The following is a 15037-nucleotide window of genomic DNA, read 5'->3' on the forward strand; positions in this document are numbered from 1 at the left end:
ACAAACGTGTACATTCTAATGCATCGTTTAAGGGTGTGTTACATACACTGCCTCATTATACAGGGGCCAAATGACACTGTCACTAGAGCGTAGGTGCCCCGATCGAGCTCCAAAGGGAGCAGTATTCCTACAGGCATAGCCTACCCTGTGTACTTTGAAGTAACATTGGGCCCTGGTGTCTGTTGTTTACAGCCCTGCATGGAAAGAAGACATAAATGTGTCGTTGTGAAAACACAGCCGTGATGTGATTCACAGCCGCACTAGCTCTTTGATGATATTTACATTAAGATTTATAGCCAGCACTTATTTTACTGTCCATCGCAGCTCCAGCTAGAGACAGACCCTGTGATCTCTGCCTGCTGACCTAATGTGTTTTGTGTGTCTTGCTTTCTCGGAAAAGCCAAAATATGCAGGTGTTCAGATGGCTATATCCAAGGTGCGTAAACCCCAGACTTCGCGGAATGCAGTTCCAGTCATCCAGATTGTGCTAATGGATGATAAGACAGGGTCACAGACAGGGACTAATGCTGAACAGTTGGCTGAGGACATCATGCGTGACATAACAGCGCACGGTAACTGGTCCCATTCACCTATGGAAGATTCTTTCTCATTCACCAATGATGCTTTCTAGGCGGTTAATAGGAATCACAGAAAATCAAGTGGCCGTTTATTTAACAAAGTATGTATTGAAAACTCCTGGTTGCTTGTACATAGCTTGTCCATCCTTAGAGGTTAAGGCTCAGCTTGACAAAGCCCTGGCTGGGATGATTTAGTTGGTGTTGGTCCTGCTTTGAGCAGGGGATTGGATTAGATGACCACCTGAGGTCTCTTCCACCCCTACTATTCTATGATAGCACTTTGCTGTGTCTATCCTCCAAGGACCATAGCAACGTAGTTCCAGTGGTGTAGCTATGCTGGCATAACCCTGTAGTATAAATGCAGCCTACAGTGATGGAAGGGGGTTTCTGTCACCGTTAAGAACTTCGCCTCCCTGACCAACGGTAGCTGCATTGGCAGAATCATTCTTCTGTCAGCCTAGCTGCATCTACACCAGCGGAGAGGTCAGCATAGCTACAGTGCTCTGCGGTCTGGATTTTGCATACCCCGGAGCACCATGCCAACGTACATTTTAAGTGTAGATCAGCACTTTCAGCTTCTAAGCATTTTCCGGCCCCTCTGAATTAATCAGTGCGAGTCCAGCACAACTCTTGCAACTCTATCCTCCCCCACTCCCTAAGGACTTGGCTACACACAGGTTCAGTGTTAACTGGTGCAGCTTTGTATGTGGACACTTAAAATTGGTTATATCAGTTTAGTTTGTCCTTGTGAATTTACATCAGTGTCCACATATAGAGCTGTACCAGTTTAACTAAATGAGTATAAAATCACACCTTTGGTCATCTTTAGTCTTGTCTACACCCAAAAGTTGTACCAGTATAGTGGTACAGTTAAAGTGATACAACCCCCAGTGTGGATGCAATTATATTGGTATAAAGGTGTTTATATTTGTGCAGTTTATTTCCATATGGGAAGAGGACTAAAGTTATACCGGTACATGGCATCTTTACATCAGTATAACTATGTCCATCCTAGGAGCTTTACAGGTATAATTATTTTGGTAAACAATCCCTTCCCTAACCAAAATAACTATGCCACTACCAAAGCTGTCCATGGACCAGCCTTTCTGTGTAGGCCAGGCTTACGTCTGCAGGAAGAAAGAAACTGCCACTTGCATGTTGCCTATCGGATGCCTCTTTTTTCCAGAAAGGAAAGGAATTGGGTGTCTGAACTTAGGGACTTTACCATTCTCCATACAACCTGTCCATTCTTGTCTCCACCTCCAAAAAGAGGAACAAGCAAAAGGAACAGAGTTTTCACATAAAGTTTTTCACTCTTGCAAAATGCATTTTCCATATGTGGGCTCCTGATATCCCCCAAGAACTGTACTGTTGATTGGCCAGACTAGTGGATTAATTGAACCTTTTCACTGATCCCATAAAAGGGACCACACTATCTGCCTGGTTCACTTTTTCTGGAGGATAGCTCTGATCCAAACCTTCCTGCACAGAATATGAGACATGCATTCTAGAGCTGTGCAGAACATTCAAATAAAACCTGGACTCTCAGCAAGGCTCATGAGCCTGGAACTTGGGCAAGACTCTTGGGTGTCCATCATTTGATTTATGATAGATCCAAATCAGTCCCCCACAGCTGAGTTCCCTCTGAAATGTGTCCCGTTCTTGATGTAGAGCCTGATTCAAATAGTGTGACTCAAGCCCATCTCTAGCGGGAACCAGGGCCAACATTTTCAAAATTAGGAGCCTAAAGTTAGACTCTTAAATCCACATCTAGGGCTTGTCTGCACTGCAAATGTTTTGCCAGCATCCTTATACCAGTATAGCTAACCCAGCAGAGCTCCCTAGTGGAGATGCAGTGTAAGCTGACAGGAGGAATTCTGCCGGCACAGTTAAAACACCTCCCTGAGCGACACGAGCTAAACCGAGGGAAGCACTCTTCTATCAGTATAGTCGTGTCTACACCCGGGATCTTTTCTGGCATACCTATGTTGTCTAGGGGGTACGGTTTTTTTCATAGCTATGCTGGCAAAACTTTGTAGTGGACAGCCTCTAACACGCAAGTAAATGACTTGATTTTCAAAAGGGCCGAATACCTTGAAGTCAGTGAGGGCTGTTGGCTGTTCAGCACTTTGGAAAATCTTGGCACCCATGAAAGGTGGAGGTCTTGACCAAGTCTCACTTGGACTGATTTTTTAACCTGAATTGCCAAGTAAGTGACGCTAGTGTGCGTGAGAAGCCGTGCTAACCAGAACTGAAGGGCTGCGTCTCCCAAATCCCTGTAAACGGAAACCACTGATGGCACACAGCCCCAAGACCTGCTATTTAGCCTGACCCATGTTTGCGGAAATGCTAATGCCACAGTGAGTTGCAGAGAGTATTTTTCTAGGCACCCTGCTTTTTATGTACATACTAGTTCAGTACAGGGATTGCAAGTCTGGGGAGAAGTGGGGAGGGTGTTGTATTGTATAACCCTGTACTGAAAAATCCTCTTACCTACTTTGCAGGTGACTCCTTTGGCATTGTGACGGGTACAGTGCAAGTAGCCACTGGCAGTAATTCTAATGGACAAGGAGGCACCATTGCTGGGACGGTTATTGGTCTACTACTTGGGGTGCTGTTGCTCGGCATAATGCTGTTTCTCCATTGGAAGGGGATGATAAGGTAGGCACGGGGGCTTTCATACCCATTCGATTGTTAACCACCGAAGAGTTTTGTTTAACAGCTGAGACTAAAAAAATGAACTCCGAGGTCTTCTGTCGTTCACTGATTCATGAAACAAAGAATCCAGGGATTGGCCCAGACCCTACCCACCATTAAAGCAACTTTATGTTACTCCACCAGTGTCAAGCTGCGCTAACACTGGCAGAGCCGGCCTCCCAAATATCCTCGCATCATGGGGAGGTCCTAAGGTGACAAAGAACGGCCAGAGCAGCTTCTACGTCACGCCCTGTCCCTGCAGCCAGGTCGTGGCTGGGCATCCTGGCATTGCAATAATCCTTGGCTGTGTGTGTTGCTGGAAGCTGGAATAAATGAGGGCAGCCTTGAGGCTGCTCTGACTTGTACCCAGGGCCTGGTAGGTGCATAGTGGCCCCAGGATCAGGGATGTTCTTTGGTGGCTTCAAGGCACATTAGTGCCCCCTCCAGCTGCAGCCCACGAACCAATAGCTGTTGCGCTGTTCTCCGGTTTGAGTTCAATGTGGTTCAATTTTGTAACTTAATGGAAATTCCCTGTTGCTCCTGTCGCTTTGCAGTCCCGCATCTGCATGCAGAACTGACATTGCCTGGTGGGGCCCATTTGGCCATATTAATGCATCGAAACAATTCTAAACACTTGTTCTGCAACTTTGTGTCCCTGAGAGCAAGTTGCACGATGGAGAGAGCCCGTGGCAGCCCGTTGGACCATATCACTTTATTTATTAATTGTCACGCGGCCTGCGCTCAGGCGTCAAAAATGGAGACTAGGCCAGGGCAGGGCTCGGCCTTGCATTCCTTCTGAGCCCCAAATTCCCACGGAGGCCAAAGGAACCTGGTCTACAGGTCTGGGCCCTCACTTCTTTTGGGTGGCTGCAGATCTGGGGCCTGCTGAAGTACCTTGGGGCTTATCTGACTGTTCCATTGGCCAGCACGCAATTTAAATCACTTGTGTTTGTTAAAGGTTTCAGACTTCTTGCGAAACAAGCAGATTCAAGCAGTAAAGATTACATCTCTGAAATGTTAACTCTGTGTGTGTGTGTGTGTGTGTGTGTGCGCGCATGTGTGTGTGCGTGCACTGGAAGGATGTATAGCTATCAGGGAATAGCTGTACTGGGAGGTGGCTGGATCGGATGCATTTGACACAATAGGTGAGATGAGAAGAAGGAAAAAAGGGGGAATTCAGAAGGAAAAGGGGAGAAAACTGGGGGTGGCCGGGAAGGGCCCATCACAAGATTTCAGTGTAATCAGATGGGCTTTATGAGCCCATTCTGCAGGTGTTTGTCCCACATGTCAGATTACCACAGCGAAGGACCACAAAACAGCCCGGTCTCTGCTTAAAAAGCTTTACCAGCAGAGCCATGTCAGGGGTGTGCTTTGCGGTTATGCTGATAAAAGACCCAGTATAGACACAGTTATACTGGTATAAGGTGCTTTATACCACTATAACTTGGGCCAGGTCTACCCTACAGACTCCTGGCAGCATTGCTCCCTGGGCCAGGGGGTGAAGAGGTGTGATTTTTGACCAACAAAGCTGTGCCAGGAAAAGGCCATAGTGTAGACGCAGCTATGTTGGCAAAACTAGCTTGTTTCACTCCGGCGGGGTAGTTTTACTTCACCGGTGCAACATGCAGCTTTGCCAGCATCCTCGCTAGACATGATTTGCTGCTATAGCATACCAGGATTCCTATACCGGACCATGGAAATACCACTAGTCCGGGAAAGTACTCCTAAGTGCAGACATAGCTTTATTTTGCCTCGCCGAATTGGAATAAGCTATACCAGTATAGCTGCTTCCACACTAGGGGAGTGGTGTTGCTTTAACTATGATGGCATAGTTAAAGTGACAAAACTGTTACGTGTAGCCAAGGCCAGATGTTCCAGATGAAATCCCATGTCCAGGCTGCTGTTGCATACCAAAGAGCTTTGTCACATCTGGCTGGCTCCAGCAAGGGAGGAATCCAAGGCAGGCTGCTTCTGCTTTTGCCAATGCATTAGTGTTGCATTTTTCAACAACCAGCGCAGTTCTCAGGCATCATTTGTTTTTCTTGCCTCTTGACAAGCGCAGAGATGATTAGCGTTTCCTAGCAAAAAATAGCAGATTTATTTCAGTTCTAAATAAATCTCCAGCCCCCATAATTGTTACTAGATTATTCATTTCCCAGTGACGTTCATCTGGAAGCTGGGCAGTTGTTTGACATGCGTGCTCACTGCTTTGGGAGGAAAGTTTATGAAATAATGAAAGAGGGGTGGAACCCAAGACCAAAGCCTTTGGCTTGGCTCTCCCTGCCCAGCTGCAGGCTCTGAATTCCAGCGCTGGCACAAATACCACTTCAGCACTTGGATCACTGCTGCTGGATACCAGTTTTTTCCTATAATGGAGGGTGCTCTAAATTAGAAAATGGGGAAATGATAGGGCCAGCCAGAATGTGTGAGAGCTTCAGAGCACACTGAAGCTCTAAAGCAGAGGATGCCAATCATCCTAAGTGCTACTGAAACAGTCCTCCTTCAGAGAGCCTCGGTTTTAAAACGGAAAACTACAGCCACTTCCCTGAAGAGCAATCAATGTCCCTTTTTCAAGAGGGCTTGACGCTTACCTGAAATATTCCCCCACCTCTAGCATGAAGGAAATCCATTTCACTAGGGGAGACTGGCTTGACAGTTGCCTTCAGTATTGGATGGACGCACATTTGGGAACCTAAAATGTCTTTCCTCTCAGATTACCATCCGTACACTTGGCAGGCCTGTGGAACAGACAGAAGGACCAGGATGTTGTGGCAGGACCAAGTGACAAAGGGTTTGACAATCCCATATTTGACACGCCGACCAACAGGGCTGTGAGTGTCTTCACTTTCTCTTTTTCCACAGCTGGCTCAACGCGTAACCCTTTGCTCAGCCTTTGCATGTGGAATTGTCATTGCAGGCACTGGGCTGGTGGGGTGATTGGGTACTGGCTGGAATATCTGACCTGGGTGGTGTCTGCTCGATGGAACGTCGAGTCTCTGGGACTCTGCAGACTACAGCAGGGATAAGTCCTATGTACACAGTGGAGATTCCTCGTTAGCTCCAGGGGAAACGCTGTGTGCACTGGGAGTGAGTGGAAGCCCTTGGGCTCTACCTCGATGCTGCAGATGTGCTATACAGCTGGTGACTGTGCTGGCCATTGTTTGTGGCCAGAAGCTTTTTACAATGTGGATCACTAGAAGCTCTCCAGTTTTACACACCCATCATGGCTGAGGCTTTCAAAGGAGTGGTAGGTGAGGTCTATGTCCCGAGTGCATTGCAAGCAGCTTGGATGTGTGGAACATTTGAGGGAGGCCAAATCTGAGGAACATTCTGAGCTGGCAGCTGTAGCTAGGAGCCAGAGCACTAAGTACAAAATGTAGCAGAGGTGTTTCATTTTCTGGAGATGTTACTGGCAAAAATGAGTTGTGCTGTTCCTGAATCCATAGTGCCTTCGACTGACATGTTTCTTCCATGCCCTCCTCACACTCCTCCCCTTCATAGCTCTGTAACTAAAAAACCAAATTACCCCATCTAATGTAATTGGGGTGTGACAAGAGTGAGCAGCAGGAGAAGAGAATTGCTCTGGGAGGAAGGACACTTGCCCCAGAAAGAGCTGGGCAGAGCTCAGGCCAGCCTGCATTGCGGGGGGCTTGGGCTAGCCACACACGGGGCGGGGGCCCTCAGATGAGCAGCTCAGGCCAGCCCAGGGGTGAGGGTGGGGCCTCAGGCTAGCCCTATGTGGTGTCCCATTTTCCCTTTGGGAAATGTGGTCACCCTAGGGATGGGCTAAAAGCTTATCAGGTTCCACAGAAGGTTTTTCCTTTCTCTGGATAAGACCATCCACCATTACATTAGATGGGGTCACTTTGTTTTGTAGTTCCAGAGATAGGAACCTCATGCTTCATGGCAGAAGCCAGCCCCAGCTGGATGGGCTAAAGAGGAACATCCTCTGTGGGCAGCTCAGTCCAGAATGGTCAACTGAGGGGTTTCGGCTGCTGGTCACTGCTGGAAACAAGATACTGAGCAAGACGGCTGGCTAGTCTGAGACAGTCTGGCCATTTCCATGTGAAGTATGCAGCTTGCTGAACGGTAGTGCTCAGTTCCACAATGTCACATCAGATTCACTTCATCTTACAAGCGCCTGAGCTCGGCTTTTTTTTCACCCCTCTCCTTAAACATTTTGTCTCTTTCTGTTGTAGGAGTCACATGGTGCATGCTCCGGAGAGGAGGCCCTGAAGGAGATGGCTAGTAAAGACAGTGGGATTTATTTTGTTAACCCTTTATATGATGAAACTGAACTCATTGCTTAATAGCAGAGTCCTGAGCGGTCCTAGCCAAATGTGAGGTTGGAGTATAATTTCATTCAGGCTAATATTTTACCCACTGTACAGTAATAGTTATCCCAGGATAACACTCTATGGGGACATTTTTATTTTGCAGTAAAAGTGGCTTTTATTTGGTTATTCTAAATCTCTTCCCAAGTGTTATAAGTTAAAACAGAAAAAGCCACCCTTATACCGGAATAAGTGTGTCCATATGCAGGGATTATACACCGGTATACTATATCTCTTTAAATTCGCACCTTAGCTTATACCAAAAAACCTCTACCACGTAGACAAGGCCTAACTAAAATCCCCCTGCATCAGCATCTGTGTATGATTTCTTCAGTTCCTGTCCTAAACTGTTATTTTGTGTTGCTGCTAGAGCTGCTGAGTTCTTCCACCCCCAAGGTGGCTGCATTTCAGTGGTGGGTGAATTGATATAATTTGCATATCAGTTTTCCTTGTCAATGACAGGAGCTATATTCACTCATTTGTTAGCTGAAGTTCCCAATGCCTTAACAGAATAAACAGTGTTCATACAGTTCATGTCATTTGTGTGCAATCGTTGTTTTTTTCCCCCTTTAAAGATATTCAATTAAATAACAATATTTTATCCCCATTTTATCCAAGGGGAAGCTGAGGCATAGAGAGATCAAAGGCTTGACCCCTGCAAGATGCTGAGCTCTCTGGCCTAGATCCAGCACTTTTCACATGAAATCAGCCAGTGATTTGTGTGTGTGGAGAGAAACAGGCATGGCAGCAAAATATTTCAGAGTCCTTGTCTGTTTCCCTGATCACTGAGAATATCTGAATGCAGACTTCTCCCCCGCCCTCCACCCCCGCCAGCCCATTTCACAAGATGGAATCCTAAGCAAGTATTTATCTTCCTCTGTCTTTTATTGAAATGGCTGCACTGCTCCGATTTCTCCTGCGATCCCATTCAAGTTTGACATTTGTTATGAGAACTTAAAAGAGCCACCTTGGAATTTTTCATGTTGCTTCCTGAGGTCAGAGAGCAAATACTTTATGAGGAAAACAAAAGAGGGGACCCATCATTTTTTACATTCCTGACATTCCAATGTGCCACTTTACGATGTCCACACTAGTTCCATTGAGAAGTCCAGCATGAGATGTTTAAATGGCTTTATTTTCTGCATCAGAGACAAGGTGGGTGAGGGCCTATCTTTTACTGGACCAACTTCTGTTGGTGAGAGAGACAAGCCTTTGAGCCACACAGAGCGCTTCTTTGGGTCTGGGGAAAGTATTAATAGTGTCACAGCTAAATACAAGATCAAACAGCTGTTTTAGCATAGCTAGAACATATTCTAAGGAACCTTTATGCTAAACTATCTGTTCCATCTTGTGTTCAGCTGTCGCACTCTTTCCCAGTCCTGAAGAAGCAGGTCTCATTCACCAACAGAAGTTGGTCCAGTAAAAGATATGACCTCACCCACCTTGTCGCTCTAATATCCTGGGAACGGCACCAATATTCCTTTCTGCATGACATGCTGGGGACTAGTTAAGTGCTCAATTAAGAGTGGGACTAAGAGGCACAACCTTTCCACAGCTCCTTAGGATGTGGCATCAGGAACAGTATCGTAAGTATGTAGCCTCATTGATTTTAAGGCCAGAAGGGACCATTATGATCATCTAGTCTAACCTCCTGCATAACACAGGCCAGAGAACTTTCAGCATGGACGTTTACTTATTTATCACTGGATTTTTATAGCTGGTACCTCTCAAATACCCTACGCACACCAAAAATTCATGCAGCAATCCTCCTCACGTGTTGAGAATTCATTATAGAATAACTTATCAATGGGCAGATCTTGGATTCTGAATGTGTGGAGATGCGTGAAAATGTATACAAATTTGCAATCTCCTGGGTTGTCAATAGGGCAGGTACAGTAGGGAAGTAGCTCTGTTTAGTTTATTATTTTTTGTTTTAGTCTTTAGATGGCCTAAGCTTTTTTCAAAGGCTTTGGAACTTGGTTTTTGTCAGAACCTGTGACAGACATAAATGTGACAGCTCATAGATAGTGTTTAAAGACATTACATGTCTGTCTCTAGGATAATGACCCACTGGAACTATTCTGACAAAGTTTCCTTTGCAGACAGATTAAATGTATTTTACAGGGGTCCCAAACATTTCCCAGTGCTGATTGGTTCACTTGCCTAACCATTGGCATGAATGGGGCAGAAAAATAGATTCAAACGTCAACCTCCAAAAGGCAAAAGTTTTGCAACAGCCAATTGATTCTATTGCAGTTTTGGTAGCGAGGTTGGGCAAAGACATTATGGAGCAGACACTTGACTAATTTGTCATTCTGGGCTACCAGCCCCAACTGCTGGTGAATGGACCAGGGGCCAGAAACAAGGAGAGGGCCTCAAATAACAGCCCTCTACAACGCACAGCATCTCTCCTGGTCCAAATGGAGACAGGCCCTGAGCAGTCAGATGGAAGAGTAGAAACCAGACAGCACAGCTAGGAAAACTGAAGTCAAAAATGGGAAGCTAATATGTGCTCCCAACAAACTCCTTTTCCCTCATGGAGCCTCCCCTGGGAGCCACTCATGGCAAAGACAGCAGCATGGGAACGGAGCTCAGTAGCACCATCGGGCTGGAGTGGGAAAAGGAGGGGGGAGGTTTGAGGCCAAGGGATGAATTATCCCAGCGGCTTCTACAGTTCCCTTATTATCTGTATTATGGTAGCACCAAGAGACCTTTACCAAGACCACAATCCCATTATGCTAGGTGCTGTATAAACCTACAATAACAGACCCTGCCCTGCAATGGATACAATCTAAACAGACAGAAAGGTGGAGGAATGGAGTATAGTGAGCCCCATTCTGCAGGGACAGAGAGATGACGAAACCTGGATCAGAGCCTGTGAACTGAACTCAGAGCCCTGATTGCTAGTCTACTGCCTCACACCGCAGCGCCTCCTTTCTGTAGCCCCCCTGAGGTGTCACCTCTTGGGCCCCACTACCTTGAAGGCTCTTTTAAGTGCCAAGCCTTGTGCCAATGTGTGTGCTGGGCCCAGGGATTGCTTTTGCCTGCAAAGCTGCCTTGCCTCACGTTGTGAGGATTGGTTAATGTTGGAATAACACACTGTAAAAATACAAAGCTGCTATAAGTGCTTCATAACGTTAGTACCTGTTGCATCCTCTCTCAGAGACCACTCCCTGCTAGGACCAGGGGCAATCACGCATATACTTCAACACAACAGCCAACAACCTACCTGACAGTCCTGGAGATGGGGGCATGTATCTGCCATGAACTGGGTGATGACCACCGGCTCCATTTCATAACAGATACCCACCATCCTTTATGTGGTAGCAGCTTTGGCTCACTGTTGGGACAGGCTAGGTTGTACCCACAAGCTAGAAGGGGAAGACTCCATAGCCCATTCCCCAGCCACCAATGAGCCCCTATTTGTCCCTATAGGGTATGTCTACACAATAAAAAAACCCCTGCCTGGCTTGTGCCAACTGACTTGGGCTCGCAGGGCTCAGGCTAAGGGGCTTTTTAATTGGGGTGTAGACATTCGGGCAGGAGCTGCAGTCCAAGTTCAGAGAGCCTCGCAACTCAGAGGGGCCTAGAGCCCAGGCTCCAGCTTTAGCATGAATGTCTACACTGCAGTTAAACAGCCCCTTATCCTGAGCCCCAGTCAGCTGGCATGGGCCAACTGCAGGTGTCTAATTGCAATGTAGACCCACCCTGAAAGACCAAGATGACGGAGCATGAAAAAGCCCAAACTGCCTAACTATCTACATGGAAAATTGAGCATGGGGTAGCAGCCTTGGGACTCATGGGTGCTGGGGGTCTAGGCCTGGCTGTTTCTGGGACAAGTCACTTTCTCTCCCTGCCTAATTCAGATGGTAAGTGGTGCAGAGCAGAGACTGCCTGGGACCGGGTGGTTGGTTGGCCTTTGTTGATTTCAACTGAAAACGAATCACATTTAAAAACAATTCCAACTTTGCTTGTTTTAGTGACAAACGAGGAGCTGAAGTGTTAAAAACAATACAGCAGAATGCTTCAAATGTGCTGGGGGCCCTGGCAGAACTACGTGCTGTGAGAATAAAACTGACAAGCCAATGAGCCCTCCTGGGTATTGAAAAGAAAGGAGACTGGGACAGGAGGGGTGGTGGAGGGGAAGAGACAACCTCTGAACACTGCCAAGCCTCAGCCTCTTCCCTGCACAGGGGTGGGGGCAGCGAGGCCATCGATCTTACGGACCAGTTGTTGTTGCCAGTGCTGCACTTCCCATAATGTTAGATGCCATGGTAACAGGATGATGTCGCTTGCCAAGCTATTCATCTACGCGCTCAGAATTTCACAGTCCCACTGGCCTTCTGCATCAGTCAGCACTAGCTCATTGGAGGAGAGTGCGCAGTACAGCACCCCTCATACAACATGCTCCCACACAGCTGCAGAATTCAACTGCCAAAAGCAAGGACACCCGCCACAAACACACCCACGCTAGGAGAGGAGGGATGGCCAAGGGGTTAGAGTGCTAGCCGGGGACTTGAGACACCTGGGTTCAATTCACTGCTCTGCCACGGGCTCCCTGTGTGACTTTGGGCAAATCACTGAAGGCCAAAGGTACGGAGGCATTGCTCCACTGAGTGTTAACTCCTAGGCGCCCTGTTGCCCAGTGGAACCCCCAGCCCTCGGTTGGGTGCCCAGCCTCCCCATACAATGCATGGGCAGATTAAGGGATCCTCAGAGGCCAGTAGGGAGGGAACAAGCCATCTGTGAACTGCAGCGTGTGGCTGGTGGGCCTGAGTTGGGCACCTTCTGCCTCTTGGGAACGTCAGCCTTGACCCTCTTCCTGCAGTTAGTGGTCTAAACCAGGCCAGCCAACTCAGTAGCCCACACCCTGGAGTGGATGCAGCAACAAAGAGAACCATAGCCTGGTGGATCAGGCCCTTGGAACCTCAAGTTCAAAATCCTGTTTTGGCTGAGTCAGACCAGGGACTTGAACCTACATCCCAGGGGAGTGCCCTAACCGCTGGGGAATAACATAGATTCACAGATTCATAGATATTTAGGTCAGAAGGGACCATTATGATCATCTAGTCTGACCTCCTGCACAACGCAGGCCACAGAATTTCACCCACCACTCCTACAAAAAAAACCTCACACCTATATCTGTGCTATTGAAGTCCTCAAATCGTAGTTTAAAGACTTCAAGGAGCAGAGAATCCTCCAGCAAGTGACCCGTGCCCCATGCTACAGAGGAAGGCGAAAAACCTCCAGGGCCTCTTCCAATCTGCCCTGGAGGAAAATTCCTTCCCGACCCCAAATATGGCGATCAGCTAAACCCTGAGCATATGGGCAAGATTCATCGGCCAGCTACATCAGGCTGCAGCTCCATGAATATTGACTTAGTTCTTCAAAGTGTGGCAGCCCTCCCCACACATACATACCAGGAGAGCTGGTGAGCACTCCACCAGTGTGGTGGTTAGGGCACTCATCTCAGCTTTAGGAGCCCTGGCTTCATGTTCTGCTCCAAATCAGGTAAAACTGACTTGAAGTTGGGTCTCCCACATGCCCAGTAAGTGCTTTAAACACACACACAACGGTTTTGTCACAAAATGCTGATCTGCTGCCTCCCCTCCCCCATCTGCCGTCCATTGTGACAGGAACTGTTCAGGAAGAACAGGCCGGGGAGAAAAGGAGAGGGAGTTGCACTGTATGTAAGGGAGCAATATGATTGCTCAGAGCGCCAGTATGAAACTAGAGTGTTGAGAGTCTTTGAGTTAAGTTTAGAGGCGAGAGCAACAAGGGTGGTGTCGTGGTGGGCCTCTGCTATAGACCAGCAGGATGAGGTAGACAAGGCTTTCTTCAGACAACTAACAGAATTTTCCAGATCACAGGCCCTGGGTCTCATGGGGGACTTCAATCACGCTGACATCTGCTGGGAGAGCAATACAGCAATGCACAGACAATCCAGGAAGTTTTTGGAGAGTGCTGGGGACAACTTCCTGGTGCAAGTGCTGGAGGACCCAACCAGGGGCCATGCTCCTCTTGACCTGCTGCTCACAAACAGGGAAGAATTGGTAGGGGAAGTAGAAGTGGGTGGCAACCTGGGCAGCAGTGACTATGAGATGGTCTAGTCCAGGATCCTGATAAAAGGAAGAAAGGAGAGCAGCAGAATACAGATCCTGGACATCAGAAAAGCAGACTTTGACTCCTTCAGGGAACTGATGGGCAGGATCCCCTGGGAGGATAATATGAGGAGGAAAGGAGTCCAGGAGAGCTGGCTGTATTTTAAAGAAGCCTTATTGAGGACGCAGCAACAAACCCTCCCGATATGCAGAAAGAATAGCAAATATGGCAGGTGACCAGCTTGGCTTAACAGAGAAATCTTTGGTGAGCTTAAACACAAAAAGGAAGCTTACAAGAAGGGGAAACTTGGACAGATGACTAGGGAGGAGTATAAAAATATTGCTTAAGCATGCAAGGCTGTAATGAGGCAGGCCAAAGCACAACTGGAGTTGCAGCTAGCAAGGGCTGTGAAGGGTAACAAGAAGGGTTTCTACAGGTATGTTAGCAACAAGAAGCTCAGGGAAAGTGTGGGACCGTTACTGAGTGGGGGAGGCAACCTACTGACAGATGATATGGAAAAAGCTGAAGTACTCAATGCTTTTTTTTGCCTCAGTCTTCACAGAAAAGGTCAGCTCCCAGACTCCTGTACTGGGCAGCACAGTATAGGGAGGAAGTGAGCAGCCCTCAGTGGTGAAAGAACAGGTTAAGGACTATTTAGAAAAGCTGGACATGCCCAAGTCTGTAGGTCCAGATCTAATGCATCCGAGGGAGTTGGCTGATGTGATTGCAGAGCCATTGGCCATTATCTTTGAAAACTCATGATGATCAGGGAGGATCCTGGACGATTGGAAAAAGGCGAATATAGTGTCCATCTTTAAAAAAGGGAAGAAGGAGAATCTGGGGAACTACAGACCAGTCGGCCTCACCTCAGTCCCTGGAAAAATCATGGAGCAGGTCTTCAAGGAATCCATTTTGAAGCACTTGGAAGGTGATCAGGAACAGGCAACATGGATTCACCAAGGGCAAGTCATGCCTGACCAAATCTGATTGCCTTCTATGATGAGATAACTGGTTCTGTGGATATGGGGAAAGCGGTGGACGTGATATATCTTGACTTTAGTAAGCTTTTCATATGGTCTCCCACAGTATTCTTGCCAGCAAGTTAAAGAAGTATGGATCGAATGAATGGACTATAAAGTGGATAGAAATCGTCAGGCTCAACAGGTAATGATCAATGGCTCAATGTCTACTTGGCAGCTGGTATCAAGCGGAGTGCCCCAGGGTTCAGTCCCGGGGCCAGTTTTGTTCAACATCTTCATTAATGATCTGGATGATGGGATGGATTGAACCCTCAGCAAGTTCTCAGATGACACTAAGCTGGGGGGA

General features: G+C 47.4%; 1 protein-coding gene across 1 annotated transcript in view; it reads left to right on the top strand.

Annotated features, from left to right (window-relative positions):
* Positions 1-8133, top strand: part of AMN (amnion associated transmembrane protein) — a 50886-nt gene extending 42753 nt beyond the window's left edge. Inside the window, exons 9-12 of the mRNA XM_074956290.1 lie at positions 401-572; positions 3083-3239; positions 5989-6106; positions 7475-8133. Coding sequence (XP_074812391.1) covers positions 401-572; positions 3083-3239; positions 5989-6106; positions 7475-7585 — 558 coding nt within the window. The 3' untranslated portion in view covers positions 7586-8133. The remainder of the gene's footprint in view (positions 1-400; positions 573-3082; positions 3240-5988; positions 6107-7474) is intronic.
* The last annotated feature ends 6904 nt before the right edge of the window (positions 8134-15037 follow it).

The sequence above is a fragment of the Natator depressus genome, chromosome 6 (genome assembly GCF_965152275.1).
Source record: "Natator depressus isolate rNatDep1 chromosome 6, rNatDep2.hap1, whole genome shotgun sequence".
Lineage (NCBI taxonomy): Eukaryota > Metazoa > Chordata > Testudines > Cheloniidae > Natator > Natator depressus.